This window comes from Lactuca virosa, chromosome 3, assembly GCF_052849685.1.
Source record: "Lactuca virosa cultivar CGN04683 chromosome 3, Lactuca_virosa_CGN04683_v6, whole genome shotgun sequence".
Classification (NCBI taxonomy): Eukaryota; Viridiplantae; Streptophyta; class Magnoliopsida; order Asterales; family Asteraceae; genus Lactuca; species Lactuca virosa.
The window spans coordinates 14,388,055-14,405,804 of record NC_136428.1 but is presented as its reverse complement, the minus strand read 5'-3'; the positions used below and the strand labels follow the sequence as shown (position 1 = coordinate 14,405,804).

The 17,750-nt window shown below is 36.8% G+C and overlaps 1 protein-coding gene across 1 annotated transcript; it reads left to right on the top strand.

Annotated features, from left to right (window-relative positions):
• Positions 1-358: 358 nt before the first annotated feature.
• ATR (Ataxia telangiectasia-mutated and RAD3-like protein) lies at positions 359-12,966 on the top strand. Its single transcript, XM_079083971.1, has 15 exons — positions 359-520; positions 1,512-1,656; positions 1,882-1,994; positions 2,444-2,772; positions 2,893-3,017; positions 3,622-3,766; positions 4,152-4,709; positions 4,781-4,856; positions 5,094-5,406; positions 5,846-7,084; positions 7,223-10,535; positions 10,623-11,165; positions 11,240-11,866; positions 11,945-12,139; positions 12,435-12,966. The coding sequence occupies exons 1-15, from the start codon at positions 364-366 to the stop codon at positions 12,600-12,602; spliced, it is 8,046 nt and encodes a 2,681-aa protein (XP_078940097.1). The 5' UTR covers positions 359-363; the 3' UTR covers positions 12,603-12,966.
• Positions 12,967-17,750: the final 4,784 nt, after the last annotated feature.

The following is a 17,750-nucleotide window of genomic DNA, read 5'->3' as shown; positions in this document are numbered from 1 at the left end:
TTAAAAAAAATAAAAAAAGAAATAGAAAATACAATGTGTTATCTCATGTTATTTGGTGTTGCCTATTTCCATATTTGGTGTTATAACACCAAATTGTGACTAGGATGATGAGGTGGACAATTTGGATGTGATAAGATTAAATAACATGTTGTTCATACTCAGTAGTCTTAGCCGTTAGAAAAAACAAACGCCCCCGTCAGCCGCTTAGCTAGAATTGGTTGGAAAAAAAACATCCCCTTTGTATTATTGAATCCAACAAACCTTATACGGATCCGGGTCGGTCTAATTTTCACCCGCAAATTCGAAGTCAAAATGCCCTCCATCTGCGAGGGAAAAGCCCAGACAGAAGGAACAAGGAAGCCAATGGCGAACTTGTCAAGCGTAGTTTACGAACTCCGTGAGCGAATAGTAGCATCATCCTCAACTCCTCCCAACAAATCAGATGACGCCTCTTTAGAGCTCCGATTTCGTGCCGTTATCCCCAATCTACTCCACGCCTACGTCGTCCCGTCTTCTTCCGGTAACCTTTTTGGAGCTTGATTACTCAAAAATAAATGACTAGTTTCTTTGAGAATCATTACCATTTTGTATCTTTAAACTTATAGTTTCTTTGGTAAACGGCTAGTTACTTGATAAAAATAGGAAATAAAAATAGACTTCAGTAACACAAACTATCAAGCACAACAGGTTTTGCCACGTTTTAGTTAATGCGACTGTGATTTAATTTGCATTCTTGCAAATAATGTGATTCTTGTTGATTCTTTATAAACCAAGTGTAAGTACATTAACTGGAAACGCCAATCACTCTATTTCTGAGAAAAGCGAATACCTTATATCCAATAGGGACAACTTTGTTTTGGCACTTTACTAAAATTTATCTTTTGTAGCAATTGTTCGTAAAATAGAGTTAGTTTATGTGCATACTTGTTCCTCAAAATTTCTTTAAGTTTTCCTGTTGCCATTACCCTGCCTTGATTAGCTTGATGTATATTCGTATTTTTTTGTAGTTTCTGTTGTTAGTTATACTAGTGTTTATTTTTGATGCTAAGTCATAAATCTAAGGAAATAAGGTGTGCATTCATATGGCAGAGCCTGAAATTTTCTTATCTTGTTAGGATTGGCAGAAACACATAAAGTTCACATGAAAATTTGATGGAATATGTAATGATAATCTGTTGAATTTGTAGCATCATTCATATGTATATTTATATTTTCTGCTGTCCATGGCATTTAAACACCCTACATTACATGTGAAATGTCAAATCGTCAAGTGATAGATGTGTTTTATTCATTTTCAGTAAACATTATTATTTGTACTGTTGACAGGAGTGTGTTTACTTACTACAGTTGGTGCTAAAGCTATACATTTTGACTGGTCAAACCTAGTACTTTCAATGTTCAAAATTCATAGTTATTCTAAACATAGAGCATGCCAAGCAATTACTTTTGGCTTTTGCATGAGTATCCTCTTTAAGTATTCATTCTTGTTTTTTCATACTTTGCTTTTGCAGCTAACGAGAGGGAGGTGATTGCTGTATTGAAATTATTGACTCATACAGTCAAGTATTTTCCTGGAGTTTTCTTCCATGGAAAGGCCAGCGCAATTTTACCTGTAGTTTTTCGTATATTACCTTTTTTCGCGGAACCCTCATTTTGGTGAGTTATTGGTACTTAACATCAACTTCTAGAAATCCTTTATGATTTCCTCATGCTTTATGAGATGTTGTTATGGAAGCTCTTTTGTTAATCAAAATATCATTATCTCAGTTGTTCTCTGTGCTAATGAAAGTATCATTCTTTTTTTATGCTACGATTATTGTTATTGCTATAATTCTTGTCTTTTTATCCTCATTCAACTTTCATGCTTGTGTTACTTTTCAGCTCACGCCATGGAATAATTTTTGAAACATTAGGATCCCTATTATCCTTGCTCCGTACAGGAGACCGAGATGCATATCGTCAGTTTTTTGAAGATGCCACGGGTGTGGTTGAAGGTAGAAACCACAGACATACAAATTACAAAACTATCATTATTGCTTCATCTGGATGTTACACACTTTCACTAAAGCTGTGTTTGTTACACGAGATTGGACTGGACTGGATAAGCTCTCTAGGGTTGTTTTCAATGGGCATTAACGTCTTTTGCTCAGATGAGTGATTGAGAGTGAGTCTGTCCCATCTTGTTCCTCCATTTTGGGTTGGACAAAAACTGAAATTTTTGTCTCCAAGGGCATCCTTCATGTGTAACAAACACAGCCTGATTGGACAATTGTCCCATGTTCATTGTATTTCATTTGTCTTCTTATTAATCGGTTAGAACTTTTGTGAGGAGTGGTAGTTGGACTGATAAGCAAAGATCATAGCCAGCCATGAAAGTCTGAATCTTTTCTTCATTCAGTAGATCTGCTAGTTTGAACATTTCATGTTTTTTATGTCTGAATAGATCTCCCAGCTATAGCTTCAATAGCCAACAACACAATCAAACAAGATCAGGAAGTGTATCTGAGGTGTTTCTATGAGTCCCTTTCTGGAATGTCCAATGACTCTGCTCTCCTCAGTGAACTCCCAGCATGCATTAAACCAACCGATGGTTTCGGTATTATAATCAACCTCACAGGAGTTGCCAGGTGGCAACCTTTTGCTACTTGGATCATTAAAATTTCTTGTAAATGCTTAACTGAAGGAGCTTTAAATGTGGAAGGGCTTATAAATGTGCCATTTGTTTTGGCTGCCTGTAAGCTACTGTGCTATGGAGATGCTGCTCTGCAAATGGTTAGTTTGACTTTATTTGATGTTCAGTCTACTTTAAACTTGGCTAACCTCAAGATTAATCATTTTCTTTCTGTTCTCATTATACTTTGTACTGTTTTCTAATAAACAAATATCATGAAGGCTTGCTTTGACTTGGTGCGCATCTTGGGAGCGGTAGTAAATGATGAAATCATTCCTAGTGAAAACATGATTCTTTCAATATCGACCATACTGAGTGAAGCCGAGGATGGACTTACTGTGTTCAGGTAATTATATATCTGGCTCAAGCTATTTTGTACTCTACCATTTAGACTGTTTACTTGATTTACATATCATATTATACTCTTGGGATGGGGCGGTATAGGCTAGCTTAGGGGTTGGCAGAAGACTAATCAATCCATTTTGCAGAAATGATATCTGCTATTGCTTACCTTAAAACATTGACTATTCAGCATTTAAATCATTGTTTTATAAGGAAAAGAACAAATCATAGATAATAAGTAGTGAACATAAGTTTGTAGACAAAGGGTTGATGATCAAGTTGTAACATTCACCTAGTTCGGTGAATGAACAAACTAGTGGGCTGTCATTTTCTCAAATATCTATAAAGATGAGATAGCAGGATTTAGCATTTTAACAAAAGTGTCATCATCTTGTTATTAGGAGGCTAAGTAGAAAGATGAATTAGCAGTTAGTTATCCAAAAGCTTTATCTGTAAGGTAGTTGTCCCACATAAATGTTTAGAGTCAACTCATTTAGCCCATTTCACTTCTGAAATTCATTTGTGGGTCCTATCTTCACATCATGGAAATGGTATTGAGAAATGAAGTGAAACGGATCAAATGAGTTAATAACAAGTATATTTTGCAGGGACACATCTTATGATTCTTCCTTGGGTGGATGCCTTGAAGCATTATACTCCAGTTCTGCTGATGATGTTATTAAGCTGACAGCCACTGATATGGTCAGTGTATTTCATCAGTCAATGCAGAAGACTGCAAGTCTGGAGCTCAAGGTGTGCTTAGTAACTCTCTACATCTGATATCATGGTTACTGTTACACAACATTCACTTACATATATGTTGGGTTTAAGTTTAACAGAGTTGGTGACTTAGGTTTCTGTTTAGTTTTTTTACCCATTTTGGATAAACGAATTTTAAAATATATCTGAGAAAATGACAGCATACTCGAGACATGGAAGGAATAATAAATAAACGAGCGCAAAACTGTGAAAAGTCAAGACTTAATTGGGAAAGATGACTTTTTCTATTAAGTTGTTTTTTCTGCATTAAGTAATAAAAACACCCATATATAGCTTTCTGGATCAAGTAAAAAAGAAACAAAACCCTTAGATGTGCAATGCAATATTGATTGATAACTTTTCTCTTTTCTGTTTTCAGGAGGCGTTGTGTGGTGCATATATTCGAATTGCTAAAGTATGCCCCCCTCACATCTGGAAGCCTGAATTACTAATTTATCTCCTTTGTTCTCCAAAACCTTATTATGGGTTGGTTGAATGCTTTCAAGTGGTTGTATCTATTCTTGATCCTAATCTTGTTGGAGGGACAACTAACGGGGAAGATTATTCGGATGCCAGTGGATGTGAACCAGTGAGAGTTGGAGATAAAAGACCACTTCATCTCCCAAATGCTTTGAAGAATAAGCGACAGAAGGTAGATGAATCTGAGAATTTCAAGCCCAGTTTACAAAATGTGAACAAGATTGATTACCCATCTTATGAAGGGAAAAAGGAATATGCTGAATATATAGGTTCCTCACTTCTTTCGCTTATTGAATGCTTGGAACCTCCTGGTGGAAAGGCTAATGTGTTAGAACCAGAAATTTCTTTGACTGCTCTTAGCATGCTCTGCATTGTTTTCAGCAAATACCCTTGGGCAAAATTGTTACTTCGAATTTCTCATCAGATGCTTAATTGGATTCCTTGGATTTCTGAGCAGGTATGGAATTATTTCTTGTAAGCTACAAAACCAGTTGTTGCCATGATCTAAGTGAGGGTTATTTCTTGCAGGCAAACCAAGAAAATTTAGGCGGACTTGATTTATCTATCTATCTTGAAGCACTTCACAGTATACTGCTTAAACATAGTAAGGCCTTTTTTTTTTTTTTTTTTTTTTTTCCATTACATGCTGTCTAGATAAATGATGTTTGAAGAATATTTGAGAAAATGACAGTGCACTTGGGGAAATGGAAGAAAAAAAATGAATGAGGGCAAATTTTGTAATTTAGTTTTTAAATATTTATGATTAGATCACTTCTATGGAGTTCACCTTGACACTCTACCATGATTATAATATCTGAAAATATGCCATATGTTGCTGTAGGATTTCTTCCTGTGAAGGATGAACTTTTCAGAGATAATGGTAATGCTGCAAACCTAATGCAGTCAGTGTTGAAGATTCCATGGAATTATTTTCCTACGGCAGCTGACCCCTGTCTGCCATGGAAGACAAAAAGTTTCTGCCTCCAGATTCTTCCCATGCTGGGATCTTTGTCACAAAGTGTGAGTGATCTAGATGTTTTGGACTTGGGTTTTCAGGATGAAGCGGAAGAAGTTAGAAGTGAAGCCATTATTGCTATGCCATTGATTGGCATGTGCAGATTTGGTACATTGACACCGATTTTTAAGAGACTTGGGTAAGCAAACTTTACATATCTTATGCATTATTAATGATTATGATTTATGACTTATACATATGTGTAACACCCCAAGCCCAAAGTTATAGATTAGCCCAATAACATCATCAACTTAAAACCATGGTGGAAGTTACTGATAACCCACAACTTATGGGCTCACATTTCTCACTTTCTATCCATGTGGGACGGGTTGTTTCACTATGCATTTTCCCACTCATAAGAAACGAACAGAAACAGCAAACACGATTCATGTTCTGTCTAGTCCAGCCATGCATAATAAGCTGGGCCTTAATAACCTCTTTTAAGGTTGTAATATATCACCATTAGCCTCATTATGTAATGCAATTTTTTTTTTCTGTATGAACGAAATAAATATGTCATTCCTCTTCTTCTTTTACTCCCTTTCTTCATCTGGAGTTTATTTACATGTTTTTGGCAGGTTGTTGTCAAAAGAACAGAGTGAAAAGGTTAAGAAATCTATTGCCATTTCCATTGGGTATTTGGCATGTCTATATGGATCTTGTGATGGCATTGCAAGTTCATCCAGAAAAAGTTTGAAATTATTCTTAAAAGGGGAGAATAGTAAATACAGTTGGACGGGCGATAAGCTATTACAAGGATTTTGGTGCTCTATGTGTGACAAAAGCGTCCTTCACAACCATGAAACAGTTTCAATAATATCCAGTCTCCATAATATCGAAAATCTATCACCTAAGTTGGGTTGTGATTACAGAGATCTTCTCCACCTCCTTTTCAGTCTCCTTTATGATGAATCCGAAGAGGTTCAACTTTCCTGTGTGTCGATAATTGGACGGATCCTTGTTCATATGAGTTCAGATATTTTACATGAAAATAAAATGAAGTGGTTGAAATGTATTGATTATCTTTTGCTTCATAAATGGAAGTCTGTGAGAGAAGCATTCAACAGACAGATTAGTTGTTTCCTTGAGCATCGTATATTGACTGATTTGTTTATGGACGGGCAACTTTTTTTGGACAAAATTAGACGTGGTTATGAAGTGGCCAGTGATCCAGAACTGTTTGAAACTCTTCTTGAAGCAACATCAAGTATCATGGTTGCATCAGATATCCATGGTCAACTCTTCTTATCTTCTCTTATGCTATTGCTTGATCAACTTGACAGTAAATATGTTACAGTGAGACTTTCTGCATCGAAATGTATACACAGTTCCTGTTTCTTTCATTTTAAAGGAGGTTTGGAGCAAATTCTTGCTAAATTCGTTCATATACGAAATGAAGTATATAATTATTTATCATTACGGCTTGCAAGATCCCCGAAAATGGTGGAAGAATTTGCAGGAGGTCTTCTTGATGTTAAAGTGGAAGAACTTGTTAAAAAAATGGTGCCGGTTGTTCTTCCGAAGCTTGTGATTGGTCAACAGGATAATAATGATAAAGCGGTGGTTACGTTAAAGGATCTGGCAAATTGTTTGAATATGGATATGGTGCAACTTATAGTCGCCTGGATACCCAAAGTTCTTGCTTTTGCTCTTTATCAAGCTGATGGGCACAAATTAGACTGTGCTTTGCAGTTCTATTGTGATCATACTGGCTCTACCAAGAAAGAGATTTTTGCAGCTGCTTTACCTGCACTTTTGGATGAACTCATCTGCTCAGTGGATGTGGATGTGGATGATTCAGTTGATACCAGCATAAGGTAGATGTCCTCCCATCTGATTCTGATTTGAATTTTGAGTTTAAATTACCTGCAATATAATGTTATTTGATTATTACTATCATGTCAAAGCTAGAAGTTTCAGTCCCCTGAATTTTGAATTTTGTGGTTTACATACAGGTTATCAAGGGTGCCTGAGATGATAAAAGAAATTGCAAAAATCTTGACGGGCAACGAGGATCTTCCAGGATTTTTAAGGAACCATTTTGTTGGTCTTCTTAACAGTATCGACAGGAAGATGCTCCATGCAGGCGATATTTCACTTCAAATTCAAGCAACGAAACGTATAGAAATGCTGATCAACATGATGGGCTCCCAGCTTAACACGTACGTACCAAAACTCATGGTTCTTCTGATGCATGCAATCAATAAGGAACCACTGCAGAGTGATGGTCTTGCTGTCTTGCATTGTTTCATCAAACAATTAACAAAGGTATCCCCTTCCAGCACTAAACATGTCATCTCTCAGGTTTTCGCCTCGCTTATCCCATTAATCGAGAAACATAAAGAACAATCTTCTCCTCATATGATCAAAATCGTGAAAATCTTTGAAGAGCTTGTATTTGAGAATAAGTCCGTCCTAAAGCAACATATCTGTGAGTTTCCACCTCTCCCCAACATTCCCCCCCTTGCAGAAGTAAACAGAGTAATCGAGGAAGTCCGTGGAGTCATGACTTTGAAGGATCAATTGAGAAATATTGTGGACGGATTGAACCATGAAAACATAAATGTTAGATATATGGTCGCTTGTGAGCTAAGTAAGTTGCTAAAATTGAGGAGAGAGGAAGTCACGGTTATGGTCAATGGGGAAGGGGATTCTGATATGGATGTTTTGAGCTCTTTGATTACATCTTTACTTAGAGGGTGTGCAGAAGAATCAAGAACTGTAGTTGGACAACGGTTGAAGTTGGTTTGTGCTGATTGTCTCGGATTGCTGGGCGCCGTGGACCCCGCCAAGGTGAAAGGGTTTTCAAATCAACGGTTTAAAATCGCATGTTCGGATGACGATTTGATTTTCGAGTTGATCCACAAGCATTTGGCCCGGGCTTTTCGAGCAGCACCGGATACCACAATTCAGGACTCGGCTGCTCTGGCTATACAGGAGCTATTGAAGATTGCTGGTTGTGAGGCGTCTCTTGATGAGAATGTTTCCGTTTCAAATGGAAATGTGTCTGGAAGGGGTCAGAGATTATGGGGTAGATTTTCTAATTATGTTAAAGAGATAATAGCTCCTTGCTTAACCTCAAGGTTTCAGCTTCCAAATGTGTCTGATTCTGCATCTTCTGGTCCGATTTATCAACCCTCTTTGTCGTTTCGGAGATGGATCTCCAACTGGGTGAAAAAACTTACTGTTCATGCCACCGGATCACGTGCAATGATCTTTAACGCGTGTCGAGGTATTGTACGCCACGAAGTGCAGACAGCAACTTATCTGCTACCATACTTGGTGCTAAATGCTGTCTTACATGGTACCCAGGAAGCCCGCCATGGCATAACAGAAGAAATTCTTTCGGTTCTTAATGCAGCTGCTTCAGAAAGCAGCACGATTCCTGTTCCGGGGATCAGTTCTGGTCAAAGTGAAGTTTGTATTCAAGCTGTTTTTAATCTCCTGGATAATCTTGGACAATGGGTTGATGATATCGAACAAGAGCTTGCTCTATCTCAGTCTTTAAAGTCGTCCGTTTCAAAGCAAAAGTTGAAGGATCATACTATGACTGCAACTGCAAGTTATTCATTGGATCTGGACCAGTTGTCTCAGTGTAAAAACGTTTCGGAGCTTTTGTCTGCAATTCCAAAAGTAACCCTGGCTAAGGCCTCGTTTAGGTGTCAGGCTTATGCTCGGTCTTTGTTGTACTTTGAGTGTCATGTTCGCGAGAAGTCCGGGTCGTTCAACCCGTCGGCTGAGAAGAGCGGTGTTTTCGAGGATGAAGATGTGTCATTTCTGATGGAGATTTATAGTGGTTTGGATGAACCGGATGGTTTGTCTGGTTTAGCATCTTTACGTAAATCAAAAAGCTTCCAAGATCAGCTTTTAATAAATAAAAAAGCCGGAAACTGGGCTGAAGTTTTGACTTCCTGCGAACAGGCTTTGCAGATGGAACCCACTTCCGTTCAGAGGCATTCAGATGTTCTGAATTGTTTGATTAACATGTGCCATCTCCAGGCAGTGGTTACTCATGTTGATGGGTTGATATGCAGGATTCCTCAATACAAAAAAACATGGTGTATGCAAGGAGTTCAGGCTGCTTGGAGGCTTGGTAGATGGGATTTGACCGATGAGTACTTAGATGGAGCTGAAGAAGAAGGTTTACTTTGTAGCAGCTCAGAGAGCAACGCTTCCTTTGACATGGATGTTGCAAAGATCCTTCGAGCAATGAGAATGAAAGATCAGTTTTCGGTTGGTGAGAAAATCGCATTGTCAAAACAAGCTCTGATAGCTCCATTAGCTGCTGCTGGCATGGATTCATACACCCGAGCATACCCGTTTGTTGTAAAGCTTCACGTGTTGCAGGAGCTCGAGGATTTCCATTCCATCCTTAATGGTGAATCTTTCTTGGAAAAGTCGTGTGTCAGTGAACCAGAGTTTGTAAAAGTGACCGAAAACTGGGAAAACCGACTCAGGCTGACCCAACCGTCTCTCTGGACACGCGAACCGCTATTGGCTTTCCGGCGACTGGTTTTCGGTGCTAGCGGTCTTGGTGGCCAAGTGGGAAACTTCTGGATACAATATGCAAAGCTGTGTCGTTCGGCTGGTCACTACGAGACGGCTAATCGAGCCATTTTGGAAGCCAAGGCATCGGGTGCGGCTAATGTCCACATGGAAAAGGCTAAGCTTTTGTGGAGCACCAGGCGATCCGATGGTGCTATTGCAGAGTTGCAACAGTCGCTTATGAACATGCCTGTTGAAGTCATTGGGTCGGCTGCAATGTCTTCCATCACCAGCCTTTCCTTGGTCCCTCTCAACCAACCGTCTTTACCTTGCAATACTCAAGCATCAAATGAGAATCGTGATGTTGCCAAAACTCTTTTGCTGTATTCCAGGTGGATTCATTATACGGGACTGAAGCAGAAGGAAGATGTGATTGGTCTTTTCTCAAGGGTGAGGGAACTGCAGCCCAAGTGGGAGAAAGGGTATTTTTATGCCGCGAAATATTGTGATGAGGTGCTTGTTGATGCAAGGAAACGACAAGAAGACAATTCCGATGTGGGTCAACGGATGGTTTCTTCGAGTTCCACAACTTCAAATTCCGAGAAGCCTTGGTGGTATTTTCTTCCTGATGTCCTGTTATTTTATGCCAAGGGTCTTCATAGAGGCCATAAGAATCTATTTCAAGCTCTTCCAAGGTTGTTGACACTATGGTTTGAGTTTGGTAGCATTTATCAGAGGAAAGGTACTTCATCCAATAAAGATATGAAATTAGTTCATGGGAAGGTACTTTCTTTCTTTTTGGTATCATCATTTTCAGTAATTATGTGATAAAAGTAACAAGTGGATCCTTGTTCTCTTCTCCATTGGCAGGTGATGGGCATTATGCGCGGGTGTTTAAAGGATCTGCCTACATATCAATGGCTGACAGTTCTGCCTCAACTGGTTTCCAGAATCTGCCACCAAAATGAAGAAATAGTGAGAGTGGTGAAACACATCATCACCTCTGTTCTCCGGCAATACACACAACAAGCCCTTTGGGTCATGGCGGCTGTTTCAAAATCAACAGTTTCTTCAAGGCGGGAAGCAGCTGCAGAGATTCTAAACAACGCACGAAAAGGATTCCATTCCAACTCTTTGTTTGCTCAGTTTGCCAGTCTAATTGATCATTTAATCAGGCTTTGTTTTCATGCAAGTCAGTCCAAGTCAGCAACAATCAACATTTCTACCGAGTTTAGTGCCCTGAAAAGGATGATGCCTTTGGAAATCATAATGCCTACTCAAGGAGCAATTAATGTTAGTCTTCCCACTTATGATGCAAGTACGACAGGCTTCTTTTCTGCTACAGATCTTCCCACTATAACAGGAATAGCAGATGAAGCTGAGGTCCTTTCATCACTTCAACGACCAAAAAAGGTAAGGTAAAGCTATACATGTAACATTAAATATCTCTATGCTTCAAATTGCAACATTTATTGTTCTTTGTACAGATTATTCTAGTGGGCAGTGATGGAATGAAACGCCCATTCCTGTGCAAACCGAAAGACGACCTTAGGAAAGATGCACGTATGATGGAGTTCAATGCAATGATAAACCGTTTATTGTCCAAGTGTCCAGAAAGCCGCAGAAGGAAGCTGTATGTGCGTACATTTGCTGTGGTTCCATTAACAGAGGATTGTGGGATGGTAGAATGGGTGCCCCACACGCGTGGGCTTCGACATATTCTCCAAGACATATATATAAGCTCAGGGAAGTTTGATCGGCTGAAAACAAACCCTCAAATTAAGCGTATTTACGATCAATGCCAAGCTGGTAAAATAGGTGAAGATGAGATGCTGAAGAACAGAATACTTCCCATGTTCCCTCCAGCTTTCCACAAGTGGTTTTTGAACACTTTTTCTGAACCAGCAGCTTGGTTTAGGGCCCGTGTTGCTTATGCACACACTACTGCTGTTTGGTCAATGGTTGGGCATATAGTCGGTCTTGGAGATCGTCATGGAGAAAACATTCTTTTTGATTCAACCACGGGTGACTGTGTTCATGTAGATTTCAGTTGCTTATTTGACAGAGGTTTACTGCTCGAGAAGCCCGAACTTGTACCTTTCAGGTTAACCCAGGTCAGAACACATCTTTTTTAGCTCTTGATACATTTTTTTATTGACTTATTTCGGAAAGTAACCTTATTGTGTTTGCAGAATATGATTGACGGGTTGGGGATTACAGGGTATGAAGGCACCTTCTTGAAGGTTTGTGAGATTACACTTTCAGTACTACGGGAACACAGAGAAACATTGATGAGTGTTCTCGAGACTTTCATCCATGATCCTCTTGTCGAGTGGACTAAAACTCATAAGTCTAGTGGAGTAGAAGTTCAGAACCCTCATGCACAGGTTGCTTTCATCTTCCTTGTTTCTTTCTGTTATAAATAAAACCAGTTTTGCTTTTGCTTTTGCTTTTGCTTAAAATAAAAAAAAGGGTTACACTTATTATATATAGCAAAGCAATGTCATCCAGAATTTTCAAACTTTAATGCTCTAATAAGAAAAAGAATTGAAAGTAGAAAGCTATAATTGGGAAGACTTTTTAAAGTGCGACCATTTTAATATGAAAAAAAGTTGGAAGTAGAATGCTATGGTGTGATAGAAAGAAGAAATGAAAGTAGATTGGTATTATTTGTGATTTCAGCGGGCGATAAGCAATATCGAAGCACGTTTGCAAGGAATTGTTGTTGGTGTGGGAGCAGCACCATCTTTGCCTCTGGCTGTAGAAGGACAGGCTCGTCGCTTAATTGCTGAAGCAGTTTCACACAAAAACCTTGGAAAAATGTATATCTGGTGGATGCCTTGGTTTTAATAATATTCACTATCTTCTGGAAACTTGAACATAGATACATATCAATTATCAAAGCTCAATCATCAATGCTATTTGCTCTGCTGTGGATCCTGTCCTGGTATGGCTACTATTAATACTCAAGGGATAAATGCAGAAAATGGCAATGCACTTTTGTTTATTTGTTTGTTATAGCATCCTACTTTAGAAAGGGTTTGAAGTTACAATGCTATAATTGGGTAGAGTTTTCAATGTACAAAGTCTTAACTAGAAAAAACTTGAAAAACAAAATGTTGTAATAGAAAGAAATGAAGATAAGATGCTAAAATAAAGTATCATGTATGTAAAAAAAATGATGTTTGACAAGCATTTACATATTTGAACAAAACCGGTGCATAGAATTCTGTAAATGTGTTCGACTACCATTACTTGTGAATGGTTATATGCTTGTTTATGCGGTAACGTTTTACTTTTTTACAAATTTATGCAACAAACTGGTTTTATATATGAAATATGCAATCTCGTTTTATTGTAGACCAAAATATGCAACATTATAGCTGAGAATCAGTTACATCATGATGTGGCACCAATTAAATGCTTATTTATGCAAACAAAGTTTCCTTCTTGTACCAATTTATGCAACACGTTTAACTATTTCTCATTTTGTTAAACATGTTACATGTAAAATGCTGCATATTTTCTAAATGTGTTCGACTACTATTTACAATTTTGGAAAGGGGTAAATGTTTGTTTATGCAAATAAAGTCTTACGTTTTTGTTAACTTATGCGACAAGGTGGTTCTTAGACGGAGTACACTATACCATGTTTCATTCTAGGAGCAAAATATGCGACATTGTAAATCGGTCGGTTACCTTATGATGTGGAACCCATTAAATGTTTGTTTATGCAACAATATTTCAATTGTTATCAATTCATGCAACTGACACAAAATATGTTAACCATGTTCTATGCATTTAAACATGTTACATGTAAAATGTTGCATATTTTATTCTTTTATGCTACAATGACACGTTGCATTTATTTTTTGTCTAAAAACCACTTTGCTGCATTAAATGGAAGAAAGATGAAATGTGTTGTATAAAGAATATTTGTAACTTTTTGGAAAAACAAAACCGTGCATACAATTTTGTAAAAGCTAGTTATAAATGGTCAATACGGTTTTGATATTTTCATGGTCTATAAAACTGGTTTACAAAGAAAAAGTATATGGTTTCACTATTTTTAACTTTAATTTGAGGTTGATGTCTTATGCCCAATGAAATCGGTTGTCTCAAGATTTTGTACACGTTTAATGCTTATTTGTGCAATGTGTTTCATTTTTAACCAATCTATGCAACAACGTTTTACTTTTTTTGTCCTGAAATTAAACATAGTTGCATAGTTAGTCCAAAATATCATTTTGTTGCATACATTTAGAAAAATGAAACATCGACATATAACCCTTTTGGAAAAACAAAAGCTCTATTTATTGCAATAATTCATATCTTCTTGGTTACCCACCATCAATACTATTTCTTGTTTTTGTTTGCAGAAACTCATTACATAATCGGTCCATATGGCAAAAAACATTACAGAAATGCTCTATATGCAGAAATTGATTACAGAAATGGTCTCCCATGGGAGAAATACATTACATAAACAGCCCCTATGACATAATATCTTTACAAAATGGTCCATATGACAGAAATAGATGACAAATGCAGTCCTTATAGCAGAAAATGTTTATATATATGGTCCTTGTTGGAGAAATACATTACAGAAACAATCCATGTGGCATATAATTAATTAAAAACATGGTCCATATATATATATATATATATATATATATATATATATATATATATATATATAATCAATATTTAAATGGTTTTTCTCATGCAAATTCTACCGAACAACAAAATTAAAAAATTAAACAATCCATGCAGAAAGCATTAAAGTACTAAAATGTAATGAAACTCATAACAAAAACTCATGATCTTTTGTGTTCTTTCCTCTTGCTAGAGGATGCTTCATCAAAACCTTGAGACGCGGGATTTTTGCAAGTCCTTTGATGGTGTCCGTACATACCACAACGCGGACATCTGTGTCTTTTTTTTGGCTCGTCATGTGGTATAATTCTGTTCTTTTTAGGTCGTCCAGGTGGTCGTTTTATAATAGGAGGGTATATCTTTTCGACTGTCTCTATATTTACCCATTGATCTTTTCCAGGCATCGGACCAATTTCTAAAGCATATGCTTCTTTAAACTTGTCGACTGTGAAATATGTATCAACATATTTGTCCCAATTAGGGTCCCTTGTGAAAGCAATAAAAGCAGCTGCATGCACACACGGAAGGCCTGTAACTTGCCATTTTCGACAACTACACTTTTTCTCATCCAATACAACATCCCAACGATATCCTTTGTACTTCACTTCTGCTTTATTATCACTGCTTCTACAAACTTGATATTCACCCAAGTTCTACATGAGAAAATAAAAAAAGAACAAACTAATATCAGGAAAAATATATATGTTTAATGCAAAAACAATTATGTATATATATAGTTCCTTAACTTGCTTTAGTGATTGTTTTGAGATACTTCTTTGCTTTTGGAACTAGTGGTCCTTTCCATTTTTGCACCTTACTTCTTTTCTTGTCAAATCGTTCCATAAGTTTTTCTCTAATTGCGTCAAAAGGAGATCAAGCACCGGTTTATAACGTATGTCACCTACCCAAGAGTTAAAAGTTTCTGAAATGTTGTTGGTAATGTAATCACACTTGGCAAGTGTGCCAAACTTACTTCTACTCCATATCTTTTTATGGTTCTCATTCAAATATGAAATTGCATATGCACATTTAGTAGCAGTTTCATTTAACAATCTATCATGCTTACTAAGAGAGTAGGTATTTGCAGCCTCCCATAGCTTGCTCATGAAAAGTCACCTCGAAAATGTTTCTTGAAGTTGCTACATAAATGTCTTATGCATTCTCGATGCTCAATATTAGGATAAACCTGTGTAATAGCTAATTCCGAGCCTTTTTGCATGTCAGAGGAGATAACAAGACCATTTGGTGTACCAATCGCTTTTTTTAGTGACGTGAGAAACCAAGTCCATGATTTTGTATTCTCTTCCTCAAGCACACCATAGGCTACTGGAAACATACCATTGTTACCGTCGATACTTGTGGCAACGGCTAACACACCATTAAATTTCCCTTTCAAATGACAAGCATCACGCCCAATGTAAGGACGACAACCAGCAAGAAACCCCTTAGAACATGTTGTTAATGATATAAAAAAGCGTAGGAAATGTTTCTTTTCACCAACTGTCTGTAAATCAATCTCCACCACACTTCCTGGGTTTCTTTTTTCAAGTTCTTGTTTGAAATCATATATATTTACATAAGAGTCATCCCACTTTCCATACATATCGGTATAAGCTTGTTCTCTTCCTCTAAAGACTCTCATATATGGTACTTCAACATTGTAGGTATGCATAAGCCACTTTTTTAGGTCGGCAGGAGAGACATCGCCTTCAGATTTCAACTTGTCGGTAACAACATCAACAATCCATCCTTGAGTGGCATGTTTGTTACCACTCTTGTTGCTTCGAGTACAAGAATGAGTTTCTATAAATTTCTTTACCTACAAAATTGAAAAAAAAACATATAATTATGTTAACATAATAACAATGTCGACAAATGTAGTATTTCTCAAATTTTATACTTACTTCAAAAGTAACCCCATCTTGTGTAAGAGAAGCATGAATTCTCCACTTGCACTTTTTATCTCCACAACATGCTGTAAGTCTTGCCAAATCACTTTTCTCAATGACATACTCAAATTCGTTTGTTAGTGCATAATGGTTTAATGCTCTTCTAAAAGCAATTACACTTGGGAATTTAGAATTCACTTTCATAAATGGATTCATCGTACTATATGCATAAGTTTCGCTATAATTTAGAAGCTCATATTCGTTATCGGAACTATGAAGACTATGATAGCTTTCTTGACTTGGACAAACTGAGTCTGTTTCATTTTCATCATCAGATTCATCAATAACTTTATCTTGACAACTTAACGGTTTAGGGTTATACCTTAATTTTTCAGTTGTCGCATAAATTGTCACTTCTTTCTCATCATTATACATGTTTAACATCACCATGAAACTCTTATCATTATCAAGTTCAATAAAGCATTGCTCTTTTGTATATTTGTCAACAAATACTATTGACAAAACAATATCGCTTTGTGATGGATAGTGTTTTTTCACCTCTTCAACTAGATGATTTAAGCCGTATGAAAATGTGTCTATATAGAGACATTTTGTAGATCCAAAGCAATACACGTGCCTACATGAGTTCCTAGCTAATCGACAAAAGCCTCTATATTTCAATTTGAACTTGAATTCCGATATTACTTGTCTGATAACCACAATGAAAAAAAAACAGTTAATAAAATTGAAGGGAAACATAAAGTATCATTCATTGTTGATAAAAACTTACTCAATTATGGGCGAGTGAGCACTTATGTCCCATCTCGGTGCATCAACCTCGTTATCCATCAAAGAGGAGGATAATAAACTGTCTATTGCAAACCAAGCATAATTGAATGCAAAACCAAAAATTAATCGAATGCAAAAAGTTAATCAAAAACCAAAATTAATCGAATGAAGAACAAGATTAACCTGTTGTGATGAAATAACGTGATTTATTGCTATGTCCATTTATTAATAATCTGGAAAGGGTAATTTAGTACAATCACCTTTTATTTTGATTTTTAAATATATTTTTTGGTATTAAATTGATTAATACCTCATTAAATTATAAGATTGGATATAAATGTGATTTTAATAGGTTAAAAATGATATATACGTAATTATAAACTTTGAAAGGATATAGACGTAATTCTTAATGTTTGCAAGGACATATGTGAAAATTTCCCTAATAATTATGGTATTAAGATCCTATGCAATCTCTATTTAGAGAAATTAAATATCCTTTTACTTTTTGTTAAATGTCATTAAATTTAACTTAAATTTAATTGAAATGTTAAATTTATACACTTGTCGTTATATTAAATAAGTAGGAACAAAATGTAAGAAGATATATAATTTCTCCTTGAAGGATAATGCAACGGAGCTTTAAGTTGAGATGAAAAAGAGTCAT

Excerpts from the sequence above, each read along its gene's own strand:
- ATR (XM_079083971.1), top strand. The coding sequence starts at position 364 with ATGGCGAACTTGTCAAGCGTAGTTTACGAACTCCGTGAGCGAATAGTA. Across the intron at positions 4,710-4,780 it reads TTCCTTGGATTTCTGAGCAG|GCAAACCAAGAAAATTTAGG; the intron begins GTATGGAATTAT and ends TATTTCTTGCAG. Across the intron at positions 5,407-5,845 it reads CCGATTTTTAAGAGACTTGG|GTTGTTGTCAAAAGAACAGA; the intron begins GTAAGCAAACTT and ends TGTTTTTGGCAG.